Source organism: Capricornis sumatraensis, chromosome 8, assembly GCF_032405125.1.
Source record: "Capricornis sumatraensis isolate serow.1 chromosome 8, serow.2, whole genome shotgun sequence".
NCBI lineage: Eukaryota > Metazoa > Chordata > Mammalia > Artiodactyla > Bovidae > Capricornis > Capricornis sumatraensis.
In genome coordinates this window covers 80,797,349-80,823,771 of record NC_091076.1, presented here as the reverse complement: position 1 = coordinate 80,823,771, position 26,423 = coordinate 80,797,349, and the positions used below count along the sequence as shown (strand labels likewise).

General features: G+C 46.5%; 1 protein-coding gene across 1 annotated transcript in view; it reads right to left on the bottom strand.

Annotated features, from left to right (window-relative positions):
* The window catches only part of DNAH9 (dynein axonemal heavy chain 9), a 286,957-nt gene that overhangs the window by 45,350 nt on the left and 215,184 nt on the right, over window positions 1-26,423 (bottom strand). Inside the window, exons 51-58 of the mRNA XM_068976630.1 lie at window positions 19,588-19,707; window positions 17,156-17,344; window positions 14,037-14,272; window positions 11,976-12,098; window positions 10,276-10,480; window positions 8,474-8,638; window positions 5,114-5,254; window positions 2,518-2,688 (exon numbers count right to left, since the gene is read on the bottom strand). Of these exons, the coding sequence (XP_068832731.1) occupies window positions 2,518-2,688; window positions 5,114-5,254; window positions 8,474-8,638; window positions 10,276-10,480; window positions 11,976-12,098; window positions 14,037-14,272; window positions 17,156-17,344; window positions 19,588-19,707 (1,350 nt within the window). The remainder of the gene's footprint in view (window positions 1-2,517; window positions 2,689-5,113; window positions 5,255-8,473; window positions 8,639-10,275; window positions 10,481-11,975; window positions 12,099-14,036; window positions 14,273-17,155; window positions 17,345-19,587; window positions 19,708-26,423) is intronic.

Genomic DNA, 26,423 nt, shown 5'->3' with positions numbered 1-26,423 from the left:
GTTGCCACCGGTGTAACTAGTGCTACTTCTAACCTGAGAGTGCACTCCTCCGTTTTGGTTGTTGAAATCGGGTGGAGGGGAAGAAAGTCTTTATCTGTGCTGATCACCTCTGGGTGCATCTGACTTCACCCCAAATACCAGTGGGGCTAAAGCGCACACAGTGAATGACTGTATGTCTCGGTAAGCAGGGAACTGATGGATCAGTCCTAAATGCCATGAAATACATTCCTGCACTCTCACAGAGAAGACGACACGGACGCATGGCACGATTTGCGGAAAGAGTCAAAGCAATGGATCAATGTAGGCAAAGCAGCAGTGCGTGTGTGAACGAGTAATGCTGATAGGGGACTTCCCCGGTGGTCCAGTGGTTAAGAAGCCACCTTCCGATGCAGGGGACGTGGGTTCCGTCCCATCCCTGGTCAGGGAACTAGGATCCCACATGCTTCCAGGCAACTAGACAGAAGCTCGCATGCCACAGCTGGAGAGCCCATGCAGAGTAATGAAGGATCCTGCATGCCACAGCTAAGGCGTGACGCAGCCAAAAATAAATTAAAAAAATACTGCTAAGGGGGACCCAACAGGGGAGTGGCTGGGAAGCAGGGTAGGGAGATGCATTTGACTGAACTTTCTGTAAGTGGTTTTGAATTGGGTTTTGGAGAAGCTGAGCATGAGATTTAGACAGGCTTCCCAGGGAGGGGGCAGTGGAAACTGCAGAAGCTTGGGAGGGAATCAGTGCTGTGTGTGCAGGGAGGGCAAAGCATTTGACTGGGTTAGAACTAACAGCTCATGCTGAGAGGCGCTCAGGAGATTGTTCTTCCCCCTTCAAATGGTGTTCTCCGCTGAGAAGATACAGATGGGAATACTCACAGAGAAAAAATAATTTGATTAGTTCAAGGAAATGTCTTTAAGGAAAAACTGGGCTAGAAATCACAGATGAGGTGAAGCAGCCCTTGTAAAACGAGGTTGAAATATTTATGAGGGGAGTAGAGTGAAAGCCAGAAGCAGAAGCTCCTTGGGCTTTGGGGGAAATGAGCGGCAGGAGGAAAACTGGTCTGGGCTGGGGCTCAAGTTCCCTCTGAGGTGGCCAAGCTGTTATCCGGCCGGGGAGGGGAACACAGGGGTACAGGGACAAGCCGTGCTAATGCTCCTCTGTGGATGCAGACTTCAGAATGAGTCTGAGCAGAAGTGATTTTAGAATAGCTGACTTTCAGAACTGGTGGAGTCCTACAGGATAATCTGGTCTGTGCTTCTAATTTATAATCGGGAGAAATCCCAGTTCTAAAATGGTTAGAGAGTTGGGTGCATGCATGCATGCATGCTCGCTCAGTCATGTCTGACTCTTTGCAAACCCATGCACAGTTTTCTGTCAGGCTCTTCCGTCCATGGGATTTTCCAGGCAAGAATACTGCAGTGGATTGCCATTTCCTCCTCCAGAGGGTCTTCCCAACCAGGGGTCGAACCTGTGTCTCTTGAAGTTCTTGCACTGGCAGGTAGATTCTTTTTACCACTGAGCCACCCAGGAAGTCCGTAGAGAGTTAGGTTCAAGGAAATCAATTTCCATGGTTTTTTGATGTTGAGAATAAGCAGAATGCAACGGTTTCTTATTAACACTGGAAGCCCTGATGCTTCCAAGCCCTTGAGAACCAGAGTTCTTCAGGACTTTTCTAAGACCAAGGTTGCAGCTATAGAAGGACATTTGCAGTTTCTTATTCTGGGGGAAGGTTTGGACATTAAACTTGCAACCTTGTGCTGTGTGCTAGGTTGCTTCACTTGTGCCCGACTCTTTGCGGCCCCCTGGACTGTAACCTGTCAGGCTTCTCTGTCCGTGGGATTCTTCAGTCAAGAATACAGGAGTGGGTTGTCATTTCCTCCTCCAGGGGATCTTCACGACCCAGGCATCGAACCAGCGTCTCCTATGGTTCCTGCATTGGCAGGTGGATTCTTTTCTGCTAGTGCTACCCGCAACCTTGAAGGTACATAAATAATGAGGGATACTTTAAGTCCTTACTGCCTCTCAGGAAGTATCCAGTCTTTGGTATGGCCATCCAGTTTCGTCCTCAGGGCTAGTTTGGATAGATTGGTAGTGGCTGCTGGAGGGCCCTGTGGAGGAGGATCTTCCTCATCCAGCATCACCACGAAAAAGTATAACGGTCGATTAAGCATGTCTGCCGTGAGTGGGACAATGGAGTGGATGGCCTGCGTGCACCATGCTGGATTTTCTTGTCTGATGCCCCTGCTTAGAGCTCAATAATCTTCACAAACTATGGGAACTGATGTTTAAAAAAAGCAAAAGTTTCTTTGGTATTCAATGGTAAGACTCCGAGCTCCCAGTGCAGGGGGCTCTGGTTCAATCCCTAGTCAGGCAACTAGATCCCACATGCTGCAACTAAGACCTGGCGCAGCTAAATAAATAGATGAATATTACATTTTTTTTTTAAAGAAAAAAGTTTCTTTATATCTGCCGGTTGGGCATATAAATTGACTTATTTTCTGGAAATGTCTTCAATCCTCTTTTACCTGGAAGGTGAGCTGGGCAAGGTAGGTCAGCTTATCACACTCGAAGAGCCCCCGGGCGGTGTACTGGCACACAGAGAAGGTGATGCTGTCTATCAGGTTGGCCACCCGTTCCTTGAGTTTCTCATCAGGAGCCGCCTTTTCCACGGCCTTCTGGAAGACAATGCTGAAGGCCTGGGGGCAGGAGATAGGACACTGGTAGCTTACACGGCTCTCTGTATGTAACTAGTGGCCTTACCTCTGCTGAGTATTATAATTCACCAATCACAGAAATGTCTTCCCAGCATAACCTGCCAAGGAGGGCCAGTGGCAACAGGAAAACTCCTGACTTAGCTGCTCGTATAAATTACTATGTTGTCACAAAGAGGGCCAAGCTATGCAGCATACTGTTTAGGTCCAGTGACCAAAATAAATTAAATCTAATAAGTTTTGTTGGAAACTGAACACAATCAACAGTAACCAGTTTGGGTGATTCTACCTTTAGATTATGAAATTCTTGATGGTAGAATCAACATCTTGTACAACTTTGCTCTCTAAAAGAGACTTGTATACATAATAGGTACTCAGAATATTTTTAATTAATTACTTTTCCTTTTGGTAATGATCAGAGTATCAGCTGTTCTTGGTTTTTCTTTCTAGTAATTCCACATCATTTGATGAGTCCTCTTACATGTGTTTTTTTCTTATGTACACTTTCTGCAACCGTGAGAGCATAGCCTGCTTTGGTTACATCTTCCAAATTATACATGATGGGTATAATATGAATCCATTTTCATACTGATCATATGAATCAATTTTCCATCATTTTAAACTTAGATATCGGAGAAGGCAATGGCACCCCGCTCCAGTACTCCTGCCTGGGAAATCCCATGGATGGAGGAGCCCAGTGGGCTGCAGTCCATGGGGTTGCTAAGAGTCAGACACAACTGAGCGACTTCACTTTCACTTTTCACTTTCATGCATTGAAGAAGGAAATGGCAACCCACTCCAGTGGTCTTGCCTGGAGAATCCCAGGGACGGGGGAGCCTGGTGGGCTGCCGTCTATGGGGTCGTACAGAGTCGGACACGGGTCGCACAGAGTCGGACACGACTGAAGTGATTTAGCAGCAGCAAACTTAGATATAGACTACTTATAAAAATTGATAATAGGAATGAATGTCTCATTAAAGAATGAATAAAGAAAATAATCATTAAAGAAAACAAAGGTCAAGGATGAATCTTTAAAGAAAATGAAAATTAAGATATTATTGGGTCTTTTCAATTTTTGGCTAGGCAGATTTCCAGTTTTCTTGCTGGTTTTTTTTTTTTTTTCCCCTGGGACACATATTTTCATGGGCTTCATCTAATTTCCCTTTTTCAGGAAGAGTCACTGCAGTAGATTTCAACTACTCTCAAAACTAGGGAGGTGATTCCATAGTTACTAGGCTTATCACATTAACTTCTATACTGTTTTTTAAATCCCTTATATTTCTTTCACAAGGGGCTTTGACCTGAATATAATGTCAAGTATTGGATTTCTTTTAAAAACATACAATATTACAGAGACTCTGAGCTGAGGGGAGGGAATAGGGGCAGGATGAAATGCCATTTCCAGCCTAGTGAGTCCCAGGCGTGGAAGCCTTCTTCCTTCTCAGTGGCTCAGCTTCATCCCCACACCTTGGCCTCCAGGGGGCAGCTGGATGAGGTGTGCGCCCTGAAGGTGAGTGTCCTCTCTGTTGGATTAAACCAGAGAAGTTGTTCAGAGGCCCCTACAGACTTTGCAGCTATGGTCTTTTGGAGAACTCCTTATGGGAGGAAGATATACTTTCAGAGATGTACTTAAAATTTATAGGTCTTTATTATTTCATGAGTAAGATAAGCTTAGTTAGCACTTACAACTGCTAACATCTTTGATTTTAGAAATATATCAGCAACCACAAAGCAGTAGCTTTGAGGATATTAGGGTAATTGTGTGTGTCCGCTCAGTTGTATCTGACTCTTTGTGAACACCCTGGACTGTAGCCCACCAGGCTTCTCTGTCCATGGGATTCTCCAAGCAAGAATACTAGAAGGAGTGGCCATGCCCTCCTCCAGGGGATCTTCCTGGCCCAGGGATTGAACCCACATCTCTTGTGTCTCTGGCACAAGCAGGTGGATTCTTTACCACTGCACCACCTGGGAAGCCCATTAGGGTAATAGGGACACTAATTTAAAGTTTGACTATTAGTATGGCCTGCTTTGGTTTTAACAGATACAAGTGAGGTGCACATTTGATCAGCCCTATTAGCTGTGAAGCTCTCTGGGGCAAGGTTCCCTGCCGATGTTTCCTCTTCCACACAGTCAGGAAGCAGAGTGCTGGCTGGATCGTAAGTACTCGCTGAGCGAACGAGGCTGGGACCTGCCATGGCCTCTCCCTCTGTTTCAGCCAGATAACCAATGAGTCATGAAAGACCCAGTTAGAGAGACGAGGCTCGTAAGGGCAAGTCGCTGCTCTCCTGGATCTGGTCTGAGAGACTTGCCACGGCTAATGAAGCCCACGGACAAGCCCTTGTGCAGAGCCGCATGGGGCATGTCACGCTGCTGTGCTATGACTATGTAGAGGGCTCCGGGGCTAAGTCACCTTGAGAGAAAACTGGTACATGGGGTGGATCCTGCCGAGGTCGCTCATGATGAAGTAGAGCAGAGAGGCCCGGGCGGCGGCCGGCCGGTAGTGCTCCCGGGCCTCGTTGATCCTCACCTCGGTCACCTTGGCCTCCTGCACCTGTTAGAAAAATCAAGAGCGGTCCACTGTTCGAACCAGCCAGGGCTCCCTGAGAATCCCTGTGGCCGCTCCATGTCAGCACCCTGTGTCTGTGGGTGGGCTGGGTGGATGCAGGTGAGGGGAACAAGGGAGGGCAGAAAGCTGCTGTGATTTCCTTAACCGAGCTCGAGTGAGGAAGAGAGGATACACTCCTAGTGCTTCTAAGATGAGCGTGTCAGCCCCTCCAGCTGGGGACACGTGGGAGATGCACACACAGATACACACACATCCACACACATCAGTGCATCTAACGTGAAAAGTAAGCCAGGCAGGAGGACTCCAGTAAAAGCAGCATAATCGAATTTTCTGTTTTCTTTGTTACACAGACAGCTGTTCTGAATTGATTAGTTAATTAATTAATCCTTGGCTGCGCTGGGTCTTAGCTGCTTTCTCTAGCTGTGGCGAATGGAGGCTTCTGTCTAGCTGTGGTTCGGGGACTTCTCACTGCGGGTCTTCTCTTACTGCAGAGCACAGGCGCCAGGACCAGGATGGAACCTGTGTCCCCTGTGTTGCAAGGCAGAGTCTCAGCCACTGGACCATCACAGACGTCCATTGTTTTCTGTGCTCCGTAATTTTATGAACGTGTAAATTCACAGAGAAGATCTCTTTCAATGGAAAGGCCTATTTTCAGAAAATTTCTTATCAGAGGTAAAAATAAGAAGAGACCTAAACATCACAGAGGGATTCTGTAAGAATATCCTATTAAATATAACCTCAGTACAACCTGCCTTATACTCCAGGACAGAGTGAAACTGCTGATGATTCATGCAAAGCCCACAGGAAAAAACAAACCCTACTGAAGATGAGCTCACAATAAACAGCTACAAAGTTCAAGAGGAAGTGTTACCTATAGGGATAATTAGAAGACCTCCCTCTCAAAATCCGCAGAAGCATTAGCATCCCAAGAGCTGAAGACGATTGATCTACCATTAACTAGGGCTTCTCTCGTGGCTCAGATGGTAAAGAATCGGCCTGCAAAGTGGCAGATGCGAGTTCAATACCCGGGTCTGGAAGATCCCCTGGAGAAGGACATGGTAACCTCCTCCAGTATTCTTACCTGGAGAATCCCATGGACAGAGGAGCCTGGTGGGCTACAGTCCCTGAGGTCACAAAGAGTTGGACTTGACTGAGTGACTACCTACCTACCTCACTAACTAATTCTGTTTAAAAGCAGTAGAGATAAAAGAAAGTATAAAATCAGGACATTATAAAAAAGAACAGACATTATCTGAAAAAGAACTAAATAGAACTTCCAAACACAAGAATACAGCTATTTAAATAGGAAATTCAGTACACTGGTTAAATAATGAACTTGAGTTGAAAAAGAATAAGCAAACTAACAAAAAATCTGAGGAAACTGTTTAAAAAGCAGCTCAGAGAGAAAGAAAGTTGGAAAATATGTAAAAGAAGTTCTTAGACCTGGCAGATAAAATAAAAAGATTCAAAGTGTATGTAACAGAAATAAGTAGAGAGCAGACAGAATAGGGGGAAGCAATGTTTGAGCTATAATGGTTAGGAATTTTCCAAAGTTGATTAAAGACCAGAGGTTTTACTTTGAAGAAGCAGTCAATGTCAAAGAAAGCTTCCTATCCACAGACCCTTGAACAAGTAATTATTTTCTTTGATTAGAAGAAAATTGAATCCAAAAGAAGTAAGTGAGATGCAAGAATTTCCTAAATGTACAGTCAATTTAAATAACAAAGACTATAAAAAACATGACCAGTTTGGAAGTAGCAGATGAAAGCAAGGTAGAAGCAAAATGCTATAAAACAATAACGGAAGATGGAAAAAAATAATCAAAGTTTCTAATATCCTTATAATGTTTTGAAAGAGGCTAGATAGAGTGCTTAATTTTAGACTTTGTTAAGTCAATATATATATTGTTAAGTCACATATGAAATGAAATACATTTTTCATATATTGATGAAAAATTAAGATTAATCAATAAAATAAACAGTAAATAACTTAAAAACTAGCAATGGATAAAAGAGGAAGATGAAAAATCAAGAAAAGAGAAAAAATAAACAAAAGGATTGTTAATAGAAAGTATAAATCAAGGTAGTAGAAAGAAATCCAATTGTATCAGTGATGTTTAAAAATGTAAAACTTGGTTAAACCAGTAGTTAAAAGTCAAAGATTCTCAAAAGGGAGTGGAACTGAATAGAAATCACATAGTTGCTCAGATTGGTGTTTTCACGGACTCATATTTTTCATGTCACCTGGGTCCTTCATGCTGTCCATTAACCTGTGTCCCTTTCATTCCCGCCTCCTCCAACAGCTATTGAAAACCTTCACTCCTCTCCCCAGGCCCCCTATCTCCACACCACACCCTCACTCTCAGCAGAGGAGCTTGACTCATGCTTTCACAGACTGTATAGAGACTGTTGGGCTTCCCTGGTGACTCAGATGGTAAAGAATATTTGCCTGCAATGCAGGAGACCTGGGTTTGATCCCTGGGTTGGGAAGATGCCCTGCAGAAGGGAATGGCTAGCCACTCCAGTATTCTTGCCTGGGAAATCTCATGGACAGAGGAGCCTGGCGGGCTGCAGTCCTTGGTGTCACAAAGAGTTGGACACGACTGAGGGATTAACACATACACACACACACACACATAGAGACCATCAGGAAGGGTTTCCTTAATTGCCACTTTCCTTTCCACGCCCTTAAAGGAAGGAAATATATGCTAAGTAATTTTGCAGGATGATAATTAAAAAAAATTTTTTTTGAGAGCTCAGTTTACTGGGACATCACTAAAATTTTCTCATTGAAATCAGACTTGTGAGATTTTTGCAGGTTGTGGGTTTTCTGGGGGTGCAGCCATGTACTTGTGTACCAGCGTGATTCCTTAGCTTCAGGGCAACTCCATGGACTCACTAAAGTATTCAGTTTGAGCAACCATTTCCTGCACAGAACACAAGCCCCTGCACAGATCTAAGTGCCGGTCAAACATTTGCAGAGTAGAGTTGTCAACAGCATTTTATAGGGGGTGAGGACTCTGTCATGCAGGCGGTGAGGTGGTCATTTCAGGAATCCTGCCGAGCTCAACTTTCCAGGAGAAACACGGGAAGATGGATCAGCCATCTCCTACTCTGACATTTGTCCCTGGACGGTGGACTCAGGGACCAGGAGGAGGGCCTCTGCCCGCCCCCACCCACCCCAGCCCAGGCTGCCAGGTCTTACCTTTTTCTCAACTTCCGCGGCAGTCTGCTTGGTGATCTCAAGGTTCTCCACCAGGGCCGTTTCTCCCAGGAAGTTCCCAGAGGCCGAGGAGAGGCGAGAGAGCAGGTTGTCTTCCAATGTTTTGAGGGTGATTTTGAACCCATTCTGCTGCTTTGTGAGCTCTGACTGCAGTATCACATAAGGGAGAGTCAGGTATAGGAGCCCAGAGCATCCTGTTCTCAGGTAGGTCTGAACAGACAGAGGGTTTTGGGGCCAGAGGCCCTGCCCTTAGCAAAATGGAGGTGGAACAGAGGAGTGCTCAGGACCACGAGCACGTCAGATCAGCTGAGGACCTGAACCCCAAATGCAGCAGTCACTAATCAAGTGATCTTGGGCTGAATTCCCCTTTCACAGTAGCCTTAGCTGGGTTAAACCTGGCCCTACACATAGCAGTGCTGTGCAAGGCTTAGCAGAATGCTGGGACATGGTCTAGTCATTAAATGGAAGTTATCTGAGGGAATAGCTAGAGGATGGGGTCAAGTTTTACTTCTCTGTCATAACTCTGCTGTCCTCAAAAGGAATAGCTTTCCTTTGTGAAAAGTAAATGTTGGTTGCTCAGTCATGTCCGACTCTTGGTGACCCAATGGACTGTAGCCCGCCAGGCTCCTCTGTTCATGGGATTCTCCAGGCAAGAATACTGGAGTGGGTTGCCATTGCTTTCTCTAAGGGATCTTTCTGACCCAGGGATCGAACCTGGGTTCCCTGCATTGCAGGCAGATTCTTTACTGTCTGAGCCACCAAGGAAGCCCTAATCAGTTATACTTCAATGCAAAGTAAAAAGCTTAAAGAAAAACCACATGCCTCAATCTGGCCTTATAACCAGGATTCACTCTTGACTCTTCTGGGAGTGCTCCATGCCAAAGGCTTATGCCACCTGCTTATAGAATATTTTTCTGAACTTCCCAATTTAAATCAGCTTCCTGGCTCTCTAATATTTCCCTGCTATTACAATCCAATCATATCTAAGGAGATAGGAAAAAGGACAGTACTCGCTCCACACAAAATTGTGTTCCCTCCCAATTCATATGTTGAAGCCCCTCCCCCCCACACCTCCACACGACTGTATTGGAGATGGGGGTAATTAGATAAGGAGGTAATTAAGGTTAAATGAAATCATGAGGATGGGGTCTCTCTGGTGGGATCATCGCCCTTATAAGCAGAGACACCAGACAGCTTGCTCTCTGTGTGGATGCAAGGAAGAGGTCTGTGAATGCACGGTGAGACGGCAGCCACCTACAAGCCAGGAAGAGAGGTATTGCCAGAAACTGGACTCTGAACTCTGTCTTCCAGCTTCCAGACTGCGACAAAATAAGTATCTGTTGTCCCAGCCACTCAGCCTCTGGTATTCTGTGATGGCAGCTCAAGCTAAGATGTTCCCTAACACGGTTGAATCTATTTCTATTGCCCCTGCAGGAATGAATCCCATTCAGTTCTGGACATAGACACATGAACACTTGTGATGAGCGGTCCGAAAGTGTCTTGGACGGGACTGCAGTTTCTCTCAGCTGCCTTCTGCTTCCTGGTCTTCAGCCTGCTCTACCTTCTGCTTCCCAAGGGATGTTCCAGGGAACGGGTGTTGTTTCTGGAACATGATGTTGTTCTAGGAACGTGGTGTTGGTGCTCCTCTGAGCTCCAGAAGAACCACACGGCTCCACTTCTGAAGGAACACCCCCCACCCCCACACGCAGAGGAGGGTGCACGGCAGGGTCGGGTGGCAGAGCATCTCCCTCCTCCCTCCCTTGCTGGGTGGGCACCTCATGTACCTTCAGCTGCTCCAGATCGGGTCTCTCCATGCTGACCACCGCAGCCAGCAGCTGGTCCTCCAGGCCTTCCCTGGTCACGGTGAAATTGATCAGGGTAGCCTGAGCTTGCAGCTCCGGTTGGTAGTGAGGGTTGGCCAGCTTGGTGTGAAGGATGAGCCGGAACCTGGGGTTATACTCACACTCTTTGTCTCCAATTTTAATGAACCTGGAACAAAGAGGCTCGTGTGAAGGTGGGTGCCTTCCTGGGAGCTTTGGTCAGGGACAGAATCCTGCGTGGGAGTTTTGGCAAGGTCGTAGCAAACGATATTGCCATTCAGATGGACGGGCATGTCTAGATTGAGCTTTCACGCAGGGAACAGGGTGGAGGCTCACATACCTTCTCCCACGGCCATCATGTTTATTTTTTTGGGTAAGGCTGGAGGGAGAGCTATCCACTTAGTGGTGCACGTACGTGGGAGCGCATTATAAAATGTTTCCAGCAGATGGCAGTAAAGCACTTGCAGGAAGGGGCACCTTCTTAAGAGTTTGCCCAAAGGTGACTACGGGCTAGCAGTAAAGCTTACATTGTCTCGTGATTGGTGGAACATTACTTCTATGGGAGAAAATGCTGAAATAAGTAATTAAGTGCCTGCTAAGGACATGCAAGGGTGCTTCCCTGGTGGCTCTGTGGTAAAGAATCTGCCTGCTAATGCAGGAGACGTGGGTCTGGAAGATCCCCTGGAGAAGGAAATGGCAACCCATTCCAGTATTCTTGCCTGGGAAATTCCAGGGACAGAGGAGCTTGACAGGTTACAGCCCACGGGGTTGCAAAGAGTAGGACGTGACTTAGTGACTAAACAAGGACAGGCAAAGGTGGCTTAAGGTCAGAGCAGTGGGTCCGACCAGTCCTTCCCGATAACTCCCACCCCCTCTCCTATGTGCCTGAAGCCCTTCCCTCTCTCTCTCTTCCTCCCCCTTCTCCTAGACCCTTGCTAAGCCCTGATCAACTACTGGCACCCAGAGCAACAGGCACTCGTCGAATCGACAAAGACGTGAGTTCTCAGAACTCAGACAGCTGGCTTAGGTGAAATCCTTGTGGTTAAAATTCAGCCTGGGGCTTCCCTGGTGGCTCAGTGGTAAAGAATCAGCCTGCCAATGCAGGAGACATGGGTTTAATCACTGATCCAGGAAGATCCCACATGCCGTGGAGCAACTGAGCCTGTGAGCCACAGCTACTGAGCCTGTGCTCTTGAGCCCAGGAGCTGCGACCACTGAAGCCTGCAAGCCCTGGAGCCCATGTTCTACAGCAAGAGAAGCCACCGCAGTGAGAAGCCTGCACAAGCAGAGAGGAGCCCCCGTTCGCTTCAGCTGGAGAAAGCTCAAGCAGCAAGCAAGACCCAGCACAGCCAAAATAGAAAGATAAATAAATAAATATATATATAGAAAAGGCTGCTTTTCCATCACGTTCCCTCAAGTTCCTCCAGAGGAGTGTGCTGTGGTTGTTAGGAAGCAGGCCAGTGAGTTGGCTGATGGAAGTTCCTCAGGAAACTTTCTCTAGGACAGGAGAGTAGTTAGGTGTTCCTCTTTTGGAAGAATGAGGAGGTGCTTCGGGAGAACTAGCTAGCTGGGAGAGGAGGCTCTAGGGAGAGCAGGTCTGTGCACGGTTCTACAGGGGCCATGGACCAGCCCCTTGGAAGGCCCGCAGGACAGCTGGGTCTCACCGTCCTTTCTTGATGACTTCTCTCCCCAGCAGGGGTCCTAGCACAGGATCGATGGACTCTCCCAGATTTTCAATCAGCACCGTGTCCCCAGCTTCCACAGCACGCTCTACCGTCTGAAGGTAGCTGAGGAGAGAGTTGGGCAGGTGAGAGTGTGGCAAGCTGTGGATTTGAGGCAGTTTAACAAGGCGGCTGTGGCCTCTGGAACACAGGGGTCATCTTGGAGGCACAGCTCTCTGGGATGACTTCAGGGGCACGTCTTTTTTTATTTAAAATGACATTTATGTTATCTTGCCCATCGAGAGATGAACAGATAAAGAAGTTGTGGTACATATATACAGTGGAATATTACTCAGCCATAAAAAGGAACACATTTGTGTCAGTTCTAATGAGGTGGATGAACCAAGAGCCTGTTACACAGAGTGAAGCACGTCAGGGAGAGAAAAAGCTAATATCATATATTAATGCATATATATGGACTTGAGAAAAATGGTACTGATGAACTAATTTGCAGGGCAGGAGTAGAGATGCAGAGGTATAGGACAGACCTCTGTCTAAAGGGAGGGAGGGAGGAATTCAGAGAGCAGCTCTGAAACATTCACATTACCATGCTTAAAGAGAGAGCCAGTGGGAAGGTGCTGCGTGACACAGGGAACTCAGCCAGGTGCTCTGTGATAACCCAGGGGGGTGGGATGGGATGGGGGTTGGGAGGAAGGCTCAAGAGGAATGGGACATACGTATATTCATGGCTGATTCACGTGGTTGTACGGCAGAAACCAATGCAACACTGTGAAGCAATTATCTTCCAATTTAAAAAATGGTATTTATGTGATCTGATATGTTTTTAGGAAAAGTAAAAAAACGCAAAAAGAACATGAATTTACTGTAATCCTTGTGTCATTTACATTCTAGTGTTGAATGTTCATGTCTGGATATATGATATTTTCAAGTTTATTATTACCATTTCTATTTATTTATATTATTCATATTTTTATTTATGTTTGCATTTGTATTTATGTTTATTTATTATTTGATCCACGCAGCTCATTTAATTTACAACCTGGGTTTGGTACATCAAATGTATTATAAATATTTTCCCATGTCATTAAATATTCTTCTATAACAATATTTATGTGACTGGCTATTAGAATGTATTGATACATCTTAATTTACTTAACAATCAATTATCAAAAGCTAGGCTGTTTTCAATTTTTCAATGTTATGCAGAGGTTTAATAAGCACATAAAAAATTGATTTTGCCTAAATAGATTTACAAGTTTGATGTGATTCAATTCACACAATAAATAACAATATAATTTTTTAAACCTTGACCAAAAATCTTAAAGTTAATCTAAAAGAAAACAATAAGAACAGTTTAAGAAATAAATAAATGATGATGAAAAATAACAGGAGGGATTTACATTAGCTGATAATAAAATATTTTCTATAACTTGAACAATACAGGTACATAGAAAGAAGTCTTAAAGGATATCACAGACCAAAAGTTGACAGTGCTGGAAAAAGTGATGAATTATAGGGCTCATTTATTTATATGAGAAACTTCAAAAAAGTCAACTGATTCAGGCTTCCCTGGTGACTCAGTGGTAAAGAATCCACCTGCCAAGGGACTCAAATTCGATCCCTAGGTCAGGAAGATCCCCTAGAGAAGGAAATGGCAAACCGCTCCAGAATTCTTGCCTGGGAAAATCCCATGGTCAGAGGAGCCTGGAGGGCTATAGACCATGGGGTCGCAAAGAGTCAGACATGACTTATCAACTAAACAACAACATAACTGATTCCTTTTGCTATACACCTGAAACTAACTCCACATTGTAAACTAGCTGTACTCCAATAAAAACAAAAATAAAAAGAAAGAAAAGCAGAGACTCAGCACCCAAGCATCTCTTGCTGAGATGTTTCTTAAATTGAGAGGACAATCAGGAGAAAACTCCTGGGGGGACCAGCGGGGTAGAAACAATCCTCGGTGATTTTTAAAATCCGCTCATCACACTTTTCCCTTCTGCGTAGCTGGCAAAGTGGGAACTTCTGTGTGCAGACACCTACCCCTTCTGGCCGGTCTGGGTGACCCGGAGGTCCTCACCATACTTGGTCTTGATCCATTTGATGCCTTGTAGCTGAGGGTCCACCATGAGCGGCCAGCGCTCGCAGCTGAGGAGGATGGCGGCATTCTCCGTGGACATGCGGTCTGCAGGGAGGCCCTCATTCTGCCATGTGGCCACGTCGGCATCATCCATCAGCATCTGCAGGGGGTCCAGGCTGGGGGTCACCGGGATTGGAACCTGGTGGGAAAGAAAGGGCACAGGCACTCAGAACAGAAGCAGGGGGTGGAGCCAAAGCTCACTTAAAAGACAGAACTCCTCTAAAAAGCAAGACCAAAATCCCCCTGAGGAGAGTTTTCCTGGCTGTGTGATTGTGGAGCATGTTTTCTCAGCATCCTGATAGTCTTTTCTCTTGAGGAATGAACAGCAGCAGAAATTCCACCCTTGTCATCCTTGGTTCTTCGGTACATTCTCTAAGTCAAATGACTACCATAGATCAATCAGATCAAATCCAAGTGTGTTTGCTCAGTCGTGTCTGACTCTTTGCAATCCTTTGGACTAGCCCACCAGTGCCTTTGTCCAAGGGATTTTTCAGGCATGAATACTGGAGTGAGTTGCCATTTCCTCCTCCAGGGGATCTTCCCAACCCAGGGATCAAACCAGAGTCTTCCTTGTCTCCTGCATTGCAGGTGGATTCGGTTCAGTGGTATAGAATCTGCCTGCCAGTGCAGGAGCCACAGGAGATGTAAGTTTGATCCCTGGGTCAGAAAGATTCCCCTGGAGGAGGAAATGGCAACCCACTCCAGTGTTCTTACCAGGATAATCTCATGGACAGAGGAGCCTGGCAGGCTGTAGTCCATGGGGCTGCAAAGAGTCAGACAAGACTGAGAAACAAGTGTCATTTGCATGTTAATCAGCAATCTCCATCCTCCTTACCCATGTTAGCAGAGTCATTTCCTGTCGCATTTCTGTGCTTCATGGCCCAGGCTTCACACCAGTGATCACCCTCTCCTCTCACTGGCATCACCATTTGCTGCCAATGCCCAGCTCCCAAAGGACTGCAGACCCTCTCCTTTCTCCTGCTGCAGACCACCCCCCTCAACACAAGGCTGCTTGCAGGAGCTCGTCCCGCAAACCTGTCCACTGTCCCTGTTGGGAACCCTACCTTTTCTTCTGTTTACCTCTTTCAGCTCATTTAATTCTTCTCAGAATAATCATTTTTATTAGAAACTTTTTCTTTTAACTGGGGTAAATTTCACATTCCTTAGCCATTTCAGAGTGCACAAATCAACGGCATTTAGTCATTCACAATGCTGTGCAACCGTCAGCTCTGTCTCTTTCCGAAACATTTTCTTCACCCCGAAAGGAAACCACACGTCTACGAGCAGTCACTCCCCATTCCTGGCTACCCCCAGGTCTTAGCAGCCTCTAATCTGCTCTCTGTCTGTGTGGATTTGCCTATTCTGGATGTTTCACATAAATGGAATCATGCGATACGTGTGACCTTTTGTGTCGGCTGCAGAACGCTCTTGAGGTTCACACATGTGCACTGTTATTAATATTAACCTCTCCATCCTTCTCTTCTCTGCGGTTTGTCCTCCCAGTTATCTCAGGAAAGCCTCTCCAGACCATCTCCTTTCCCTTTAATTATATCTGCTAAGAGTACGGATGGCCAATTCTATACCTTCGAGCAGATCTCAAAGGGAAAACCAGACACTGGAGGTTCTTATCCTGAAATCAGAAATGTATTTCAATAGAATCGTTTTCCTTTGTAATCGTATTCATTCCATTTTACATGCTACAAAACATTACTGTGAGAAGGAATGCATCGGTTTTATCAGACTGCCAAAAGGGTCCATGGCACAAAAATACCTGAGTCCCCCAAGCAAAGCTAGAAAACGCCTCATTAACCTGCTATTGGTGCTCCTTGCCTTCATTTGTTCAGCCGATTGTCCTTTCAACAATTTCCTTTCCACAAGTGTTCAAAGTGAATAAATAACAGCTTAATTTTTTATTTATTTCCCAGTACTGTAACTTTTTTAATTTTTAAAAAAATTAAAAAAAAATTTTGGCTGTGCCATGTGGCATGTGGGATTTTAGTTCCCCAACAAGGGATCAAACCTGTGCCCCCTGCCTTGGAAGCACAGAGTCTTAACTACTGGACCACCAAGGAAATCCACTATAACAGTTTTTAAACTACTGTTCAGCAAATTATCAGGTGGGTGGGATTTTATGAGCTGATCTGAGAAGCCAGCCATCACTAGACGGTCCGGGCTTTGTGTTCCAAGGAGACACCTATAAATGCATTCTGGAACACAACCGTAACTGCATGTGGTGATCCTTCCACGCTAACTCTCAGGCAGCCGCTTCTTATGACTCTTGTCTTGTCTGCTGGACTAAGACTGTCCCGCCGACACCCTGGTACAGACTGTCTTCTGTGCCTCTGCCAGTGGCATGTAGGACAGGCTGAAGACTCGGCAAGTATTTGTGGGTTGAGGACCATGAGTGATGTGGGAGTGCTGAGGGGCAACATACCCTGAGTCCTCTTCAGCTGGAAACTGGCATTTCCCCCAGCAGGTCATGTCAGCATGGAGGGAGAAGCTGGGAGTAACAGCCACCTACTCACACTGAGAGCTGAGGACATTTGACCAAAGCCAATGAACTGCCTTCATAGGGGTATCTGTGGGTCACAGACACAGACGGTGGACTTTGGGGCGCAGTTACCAGGGGGCAGTGCAGCATTTGGGGAAAGAGGCTTGCCCTCCACTGCTGCTATTAAGTCTGGCACAAGAGCAGGAAGGTTGGAGGGAAATACAGGATGTGTTTGGTGCCTCCTGGGTTTAACAGTTTTGAGAACTGTCAGGAGACAGCATGGAGGGGGTGGACCAGAGTTCCCACGCAGACCCCAGAAGGAGGACAGGCGCTGTCCCCAGGTGACCTGGAAGGCAGTGCATGGCAGTACATGGAAGTGTGGAAGGACGTGGGTGCCCAGGTCTCCCTCCTGGATCCCGGAAGTCACTAGGGGGCGCTCTGGAGGTGATGGGAGGAAGAACGCAGGAAGGGACTAGAAGATTTGGATTGTTGCTGTCACGTGAGCTCAGGAGTGACGCGGGCCAGACACACCTGCAGCTGGCTCAGGTAGGGCCTCCACGCCGCGTCCAGGAGGCTCTGGCGGTATCGCTTTGTAAAGAAGCCCAGGTACGAGATGGAAGCTGCAGTGAGTAAAATGTCTCCACATAATTTCCTTTCTTGCTGCTTGAAGTTCTGCACAGCTTCTGCCCATCTCACATTTTCAGAGGCCAGGCCTCCCACCTGACATTTCAAAGAGCAGAGAGGGGGAGAAGGCACGTCATACCACGGGCCACAGAGCCACAATTCAGCCACAGAGACTGCACAGCACACGTTTCCCAGCAGGGGACTCGGGACATCATCTTTGCGGCCCTTGTGATCAATGCGGGTTTGCACCGGCCGCAGCAAACACTGCAGCAAATGAACCCCTGTTCTCTGCCCTGAACCCGATGGGCCGTGGAGAGACAGGGTCTGAATGCAGGCTTCAGGGCTCTGCCCTCGACAGGCATAGAGATGAACATGCCTGCCTCGAAGGGCCGTGAAGAGGATTTAGTGTGACTGCGTGTGATCATCACTTGGGCTCATGTCTGGTACTCAAAACATAGCAGAAAATCAAGCACCTCTCCCTTCTCTTCAAATACTGAAGATATGAAAATCAAAGAAAATCAACTGCACTATACATCACTCACAGTGGGCGAGATGGGCATGGTCATTAAGCCACGGATGCACAGAAACAAAGTCCCACGACTGCAGAGCAGGGCCTGACTCTGGCGGCCCACATCAGAGGCACCCTCTCTGGAGGAGAGACAGGTTCCCTATGGGAGGGCTGTGAGGTGGGCTGTTCGGTGAAGCTTGGTTTCTGTGCTATGCACATGCATGCATGTTCAGTCGCGTCCGACTCTCTGCAGCCCCATGGACTGCAGCCCACCAGGCTCCTCTGTCCATGGGATTCTCCAGCAAGAATACTGGAGTGGGTTGCCATTTCCTTCTCCAGGGGATCTTCCTGACCCAGGGATCGAATCCAGGTCTCCTGCATTGCAGGCAGATTCCTTACCGCTTGAGTCACCTGGGAAGCCCTCTGTGCTATGGTGTGATGACTGGTCGCTTTTTCTTCCTTGAAAGATGACATCCAAGGATGTCAGAGCTGACAGACTTGAGGGGCTTACCCCACCTGACCATCCTCACCCAGTCTTAGATCACACAGATAAAGATCAGAAAGTCCCAGCATCTTGTCAGAACCCCCAGGTCAGTGGAAGTGGGGGGAGCTTCAGAAACCATCTGTCCTAAGTCCTAGAGCAGAGCCCCATGTCGCCTCCTATGAGGACCAATGCAGAAAAGTCTCCAACCGGGCAGAGAGAGGCCAAGGGAAATTCTGGGAACCAGGCAGGGGAGCGAACGGACGACAGGCTGGCAGGGAGGTCGTGACTGCCTCCCGCTCGTCTATGGAGGAGCTGCCTCTACACGCCACCGTTCAGTGAGGTTGGGGGTCTCAGAGCTGTGCAGCGGCAGGTTCAACACGCAAGGGCTCAGACGCACCTGAGGCTTCACCTCCCATCACTGGAGTGCAGCTGGTTCAGTGACAGTTATGACTCACCTGTCCCTGAACTGGGAAACCTGGCTTTGTTATATACGTAAATGGTGGCTGGAAAAAACGTGTATGAAAAGGGATTGATTCCACTTCCTTTCACTGGTGAGGGAGGTGCTGTAAGGGCCCTCCGTAAAGAGACATCACGTCCAGTGGGCGCTGCTTTGCAGGCTCTGAGCTGATGATTCACGATGAGAAATGTAAGCCACGGGGGATGAAAATGGCTACAAATCCTGAGATTCTCTTCTTGTCAGGGGCTGGGGCCTGTGGTCCCTCTCTCCGGATCTGACACTGCTTTGACTAGTAGAATGCAAGGAAGGATGCTGTGCCAGCTTTTGGTCCCAGGCCTTAAGAGAATGGGACCTTCTACTTTCTGTCCTTGGGACGCCTGCTCTTGGAGCCCTGAGTGGCCGTGTAAGTGAGTACCCTGCTGGAGAGACCAAGGTCACGGGTGGCCATGCTCCGAGTCAGCTGTCTGTCTGGCTCCTTTCTGCTTCTGTCTCAGTGCCTCATCCTGTCCACACCCTGGTTATCAAATGCCACACAGGGAAGAATGCCTGGGTTTGCCTATCAAAGGCTAGTTTTGTCTCCAACGATTCCCATGGCCGTTGCAGGTACAGGTAAGCATGTCATGCCTCTTGAAAGCTGCCTGAAGGATCCCACACCCTTTCCTCCCAACCATCCCTGTAGGAAATCTTTGACCAGATCAGGGTGCACATTCATACTTTCCCCAGGAGTCCGCCTCTGCAGCCCGGAGCATTTTAATATTTCTTGCCACTCTTGTCAAAGTGGGGCTCAGCTGTGTTCATCTACTATGTACCTCTGAGGCACCCAACAAGCTCAGCTTGTGTAATTAAATCCCCCCTCTTCCTCCACCCCGTCCCTGGAGGCTCACACTTACCAGGCGGTTTGCAAGGGAGATGGTGCCTGAAGTCGCTTCAGCTTCTTGCTGACATTTGAGTTTGTCGGCTGTTGCTTTTTCAAACTTGGCCGTGAGTTTGGCCAGGTTCTCATTAAGGTGCTGTTGAGGAAGGAACGCAAGGTCTGTCAGCAATTCCGGTGCTTCAGAGATAAGGGTCCATGTGCAGGGTGTTTTTAAAGAAGCCCCATGCTCCCCGGAAGAAGCTGTGAGGGACTGGGGAAATGGGCAAGGAAGGGAAGGAAGGCAAGTTGGGGGGCTCTTGGGCAGATCCCCGTGGGAGTCCAAATGGTCCTGATCCAAGAGAGAGAACCCAGCTTTCATGTCCCTCACACAGTCAATGGTCCAGGAGCAGGAGGGGGTGATGGACCAGGAGAAATGAAATGAAATGTTAGTTACTCAGTTGTGTCTGACTCTGTGACCCCAGGGACTGTAGCCCGCCAGACTCCTCTGTCTATGGACTTTCCCAGGCAAGAATACTGGAGTGGGCTCTCCAAGGGATCTTCTTGACCAAGGGAATGGACCAGGAGAGAGAGACTTAAATTCTGTCTCTCTTTGTACTGGGGAAAATGGGTTCCAGTACTCTGAGAAAAAAGTGAAAGCGCTGCTTTGCTTTTAGAAGCAAAAGCTCACTGGAGCCTGGGGAGGCCTGGAAATGGACAGAAGGATCCCAGGATCGGGGGTGGGGGTGTAGGGAGGAGCCAGATTGTCTGCTGCAGTTGGTTTGCAGGTTGGAGTTGGTCTGCAACCTGGGTCCTCCCCTTGCTTCAAGGTCTCAGGAGTATAAGACAACTTCACCTAACCTCCTCCATTCTCTCCAATTATCCCAAAGTAGAGGAACATTTTTTTTAAAAGACTTGGTTCTAGGTTTTTCTAAATGTATTAAGAATATAGAATGTAAGCACACAGTCTTTGCTGCCCCTGCCACACCTGTTTGCATCCACAAAGCCACCGAGTTGCACAGAAGACACCTCCAGATAGGTCTCGCATCTGTGCCACAGTAGGGCTTCAGGCTGCTCTGTCCATCATTGCCAAGTCACAGGAGGAAGAAATGAAGAGCCATGCTTATACAGCCAAGCAGCTTAACTGGGAGGTGAGGCATCCAGTTAACGGTGGGGCTGGCCACTTTCTTCTACCTCCTCTTCTTCCCAAGACTTCTCTAACATGACTATGAGTGAAAGTCGTTCAGTCGTGTCTGACTCTTTGTGACCCCATGAACTGTAGCCTGCCAGGCTCCTCGGTCCAAGCAATTCTCCAAGCAGGAATACTGGAGTGGGTTGCCATTTCCTTCTCCAGGGGATCTTCCTAACCCAGGGAATGAACTTGGGTCTCCCACATTGCAGTCAGACTCTTTACCAATTGAGCCACCAGGGGATAAATTCAAGGGAACGACTGAAACACAAACTGGAGGGAAATCCAGACAATGTAAGAAAATATAAAGTGAGAAAAAATGAGAGAAAGTAGAGGACCCATCAGAAGTTTCTATGGGCTTCCCTGGTGGCTCAGAAGGTTAAGAATCTGCCTGTAATGCAGATTTGATCTGAGTTTTATCCTTGCGTTGGGAAGATTTCCTGGAGAAGGGAATGGCTACCCATTCCAGTATTCTTGCCTGGAGAATCCATGGACAGAGGAGTCTGGTGGGCTACAGTCCATGGGGTCACAGAGTTGGACACAACTGAAGTGACTTTCACTTTCTTTACTTTGAGAAGTTCCGATATCTAATCAATATGCATTCCAGAAAATAAGGTTAAAAAAGAAGCAGAAGAAAGACTATAAAGCATCTTGTGGAACTGAAGAAAATAAGTCTCTACAGGCCAAGCACAGAGAATAAAAAAAGAATGACAGCTAAGTACATCAGTGCAACATTTCAGATGCCAAGAATAAAGAAAAAAAAATCGAAGGACTTCCAGAAAGGCAGAAACACAGAGCACCCACAAAGGAATGGGACCCTGACTGTTCATCAGACTTCTCACCAGACCAAAAGATAAAGCACTCTGTTCTAAGAGGAAAATATTAGTATCAGAATTTAATACTCAGTGAAACTGTCAATTCAGTTTAAAAACAAACAGATATGTCCAGACCAGAATACTAGATAATTTACCTCTCATGTAACATTTCTGAAAAAGTTATTTAAGAGTGAGCCAAAGCAAAACAAGAGAAGAAATCAAGAAAGAAGCCATGGGGTCCAGAAGTCTTTGGAATGAACCCAAGAGAGCAGTGAATGTGATTACTCTCCGTTACTGGAGCTTTGAGTTGGAAACAAGCAAGAAAGGTCTTGGGAACAAAGGTAGGCTCCAGTAGAACACTGGATTGGATGGAGATTTAATTTTTTTTTTAAGATTTTGTTTTTTAATGTGAACAATTTTTTAAAAGTCTTTATTCAATTTGTTACCATATTTCTTAAAAAAAAAAAAAAAAAGTTTTGTTTTTTTAGCCACAAGGCATGTGGGATCTTAGCTCTCTGACCAGGAATTGAACCTGTACACTCTGCGTTGGAAAGTGAAGTCTTAACCACTGACCACCAGGGAAGTCCCTAGAGAGCTTTTTTTTCCCCCCCCAAAGGAACTAATTGAAAGAGAGAGAGAGAAAGAGAAAGTAGAAATCCCAGGGGGAAAGGTATTTTTTAAAAGAAAGGTAATTGTACTTTGATCTGTTATGAACAATATAGACAGATTCACAGAATATAAATATAATTTACTGCTCTTTCAGGTTTTTGAATCAGTCAATGGGGAGCATCTGGGACAACGGGTTTCGGTTACAATGTAGGGGTTTTCAGTGTCGGTGATTCAAAAACCAAATAACGGTAAGTAATGACAAGGGAAGTGGGAGGTAAGGGCGGGGGAGATGAGCTAAAGGCGAGGGCACTAACTCCATCTTGAACACGAGGGCTCCAAGGCAGCGGCCTCTGTGTGATTGAACAAGGAATGGAGGTCACGTCGGCGAAACAGTCACTGTAATGAGATAGGAGATGATCGTCGTCCAGCCTCCTGGAGCAGAAAGTCAACTGTCTAAAGAAGAACAATGACAAATGGATGCGCCACAGCATGTAGACAGGGCTCAGAAATTCAGATGCACAGAACAGGAAGACGATGTAAACTAGCCAGATGAGTTTAACGATAAAAAAAAAAAAAGCGGGGGTGGGGGGGTGGGGGCTGTGACAAAATGCAGCAAAACCGCCTGCTCGAGTGGGAAGCCACTGCTTAAGGCCAGAGTCAGTCAGTGATATTCAGGAATCTTGTGATTGTCGTAAGACTGGCCAGAAATCAGATATTTTGTTTTAAATACTGGCCATCAGTTAAATCATTTCCAAGCAGTATGTGCAGGACAGATAAAACACATTTAAGCCATTGGGTTGCAAGCTCTGAGTGGTGTCAACAATCAGTTCAGCTCAGCTCAGTTCAGTTCGGTTCAGTTGCTCAGTCATGTCCAACTCTTTGTAACCCCCTGGACTGCGGCACTCCAGGCTTCCATGTCCTCCACTATCTCCTGAAGCTTACTCAAACTCATGTCCATTGAGGCGGTGATGCCATCCAACCATCTCATCCTCTGCCATCCTCTTCTCCTCCTGCCTTCAATCTTTCCCAGCATCAGGTCTTTCCCAATGAGTCAGTTCTTCCAATGAGCATCAGGTGGCCAAAATATTGGAGCTTCAGCTTCAGCATCAGTCCTTCCAGTGAATATTTAGAATTGATTTACTTTAGGATGGACTGGTCTGATCTCCTTGCAGTCCAAGGAACTCTCGAGAGTCTTCTCCAACACCACAGTTCAAAAGCATCAATTCTTTGGCACTCAGCTTTCTTTCAGTTCAGTCAGTTCAATTGCTCAGTCGTGTCTGACTCTTTGCGACCCCATGAATAGCAGCACACCAGGCCTCCCTGTCCATCACCATCTCCCGGGTTCACTCAGACTCATGTTCATCGAGTCAGTGATGCCGTCCAGCCATCTCATCCTCTGTCGTCCCCTTCTCCTCCTGCCCCTGATCCCTCCCAGCATCAAAATCTTTTCCAACGAGTCAACTCTTCACATGAGGTGGCCAAAGTACTGGAGCTTCAGCTTCAGCATCATTCCTTCCAAAGAAATCCCAGGGCTGATCTCCTTCAGAGTGGACTGGTTGGATCTCCTTGCAGTCCAAGGGACTCTCAAGAGTCTTCTCCAACACCAGAGTGAAAAAGCATCAATTCTTTGGCACTCAGCCTTCTTCACAGTCCAACTCTCACATCCATACATGACTACTGGAAAAACCATAGCCTCGACTACACGGACCTTAGTCGGCAAAGGAACGTCTCTGCTTTTGAATATGCTGTCTAGGTTGGTCATAACTTTTCTTCCAAGGAGTAAGCGTCAGCTTTCTTTATGGCTCAACAATCAGTAGAAACAGACAAAAGAATGAGAAGGTCAGGAGACTGTCATTACTCACTTGAAGCTCTTCTCTGCTCTGTTATTTTACTTAATGAGTGAGTAAATGCCTGGTGAAGATGACTTCCTTGTTTTTACTGCTATTATTTTTTTAAGCTGTCAAGTTCATATGTGTTTGTGACAGAAGAAAAGAAAATACAGATAAACAAAAAACATCCAAAATCTACTACTTGGAGATAACCACCACTATTCATATTGGTGTGTATTTTAATTATCTGTGTAGTTGCTAATTTGTGTCTGACTCTTTGCAACCGCATGGACTGTAGCCTGCCAGGCTCCTCTGTCCATGGGATTCTCCAGGCAAGAATACTAGAGTGGGTTGCAATTTCCTCCTCCACGGATTTTAATTATATATATAATCAAATTGAAATTACCTTGTAGAATGTGTTCTGAAAGATGCCTTTTTTTTTTTTTGCTTTATGCATCATGCATATAAAATTTTTGGTACAGCAGAAACGAATACAACATTATAAAGAAAGCATACTCTGATAAAAAAATTCTTTACTTGGAATTATGCTAAAATCCTAAAAACAGGCTTCCTCTTCTTGGATGGGATGAAGGGGGGATGCAACTCAAGAGGGCTGGCTGTGGCCTCAGTGACACAGAGGGAGGCACTTTTCTGCCTAGGTGGGCGTCCATATGCGCAATGGGTATCAGTCCACCCTCCTGTTATTAGTAGGTGAGTGTCATGCCTATGTTGATAGGCATGTGGATGAGCAAAGGATGGAGAGGAGGTTGTTCAAAGCGAGAAGGCATCTTTTTATTTTTAATTTCAAAAAATATTTTGGCAGAAGAGAAGTGCCTTCCTAAGGTAGCCAAGTATTTTAAAAATATTCTGATTGCTTTCACAGGTTGAATGAGCCCATCATGTGCATGTTGGCTAACTGAAAAGGTATAAACATTTTGAAAACATTCCCTTCGCACCAAATGTTCCTTTCGTTAAAATAACTTGAGTAAGAGAGAGAGAGCTTTGAAAATGTAGTTCCTGTAACACTTTTCTGAGAGAGACTGAAGAATATGAAAATGATCAGAAGGTCTTTTTCCTCCCAGAAGCAGTCAACAGGGTGGTAGAGTGTTTTGCTCCTGGTGTTCTTTCAAGAGGGCTGTTGTGAGGTTGATTATCAGTAATCTGGCCTGTGAATATCCAGGTTTTATAAAGCAAACATACTGGGAGATTCTTTGCTTTGCCAAAGCATCTCTTTTTTATAGAGAGTCTGGTTGCAAGGATCTTTGAACTGAGGCCTTTAGCTGAGGAATTTAATCTACGGTTCAATAAACCTGTGAAACTTGAAGCATGAAGCAGGTCTGCCATCTTGCTTTTCATAATTTGTAAAGCCCTTTTTATCATCACGAGAAATGTGCAGTAAGATCTTATCTGCCTAGAATGCACATGTAGAAACGAAAGATCCAGGGAAAGTTTCGGCTTGAGCTTGACTGTGGTGGTGACCAGGGCTTGGACACAGACGTGATGACACCTGCAGCCAGTGGGGAAGCAGGTGGAGTTAATTCAGGGGTCAGCGGTCACAGGAACCCTGGTGGTGGCGGCAGCTCCCTATGTTCCTGTGGGCTGGGCTCTGGGCCTCTGTTCTACCTGCTTCTCTCCTTTGATCCTCACGGCAAACTCACAAAGTGGGGGCTATTACTGTGTCCATTTTATGTCAGGAAGCTGAAGTTTGGGCACTTGAAAGCCCTTTCTATATGTCACCCACTGGAGAACAGCACAGCGTGGATTGGAAGGTCTGCCAATGGGGTTTTAGCAGCCTTGACATTCTGCAGGATTCTGATTTCCACCTCTCACGCTGGTGACACCCATTGTAACGGCTTCCCAGGTGGTGCAGTGTTAAAGAATCTGCCTGCCGATGCAGGAGATGCAGGTTCAATTCCTAGCTCGGGAAGATCCCCTGGAGGAGGAAATGGCAACCTACTCCAGTATTCTTGCCTGGAGTATCCCATGGACAGAGGAGCCTAGCAGGCTACAGTCCATGGGGTCGTAAAGAGTCAGACATGACTGAACGTGAACACATGTCATTTTAATGGCAAAGGTGAAGTTCAAGGGGAATCTCTCTTCAATAGGGGTGAATCCAAGGTCATCTCCATCCCCCAATCCTGGGTGAGGGACATACAACAAAAATATCAAAAAGAGGCTAATAATTATATTATTTATGGCCAAGGAACCACCCCCACCCCAAACCACAACGCGCTAGGTGCTCTTACAGACTTCTATAAGGCAGCGCAGGTGGCTTAACACATCCCACAGACCCACATGTCCACAGCAATGAGAGTGAGGGGGTGGACAGTGGCCAGAATGGAAGATCCTGATGCACAAGGTGGGGAAAGGTGGTGAAAAACTGTCTTAAAGAGGGAAAAGGATCTCCCATTTTTGAACTTAGCTACAGAACAGG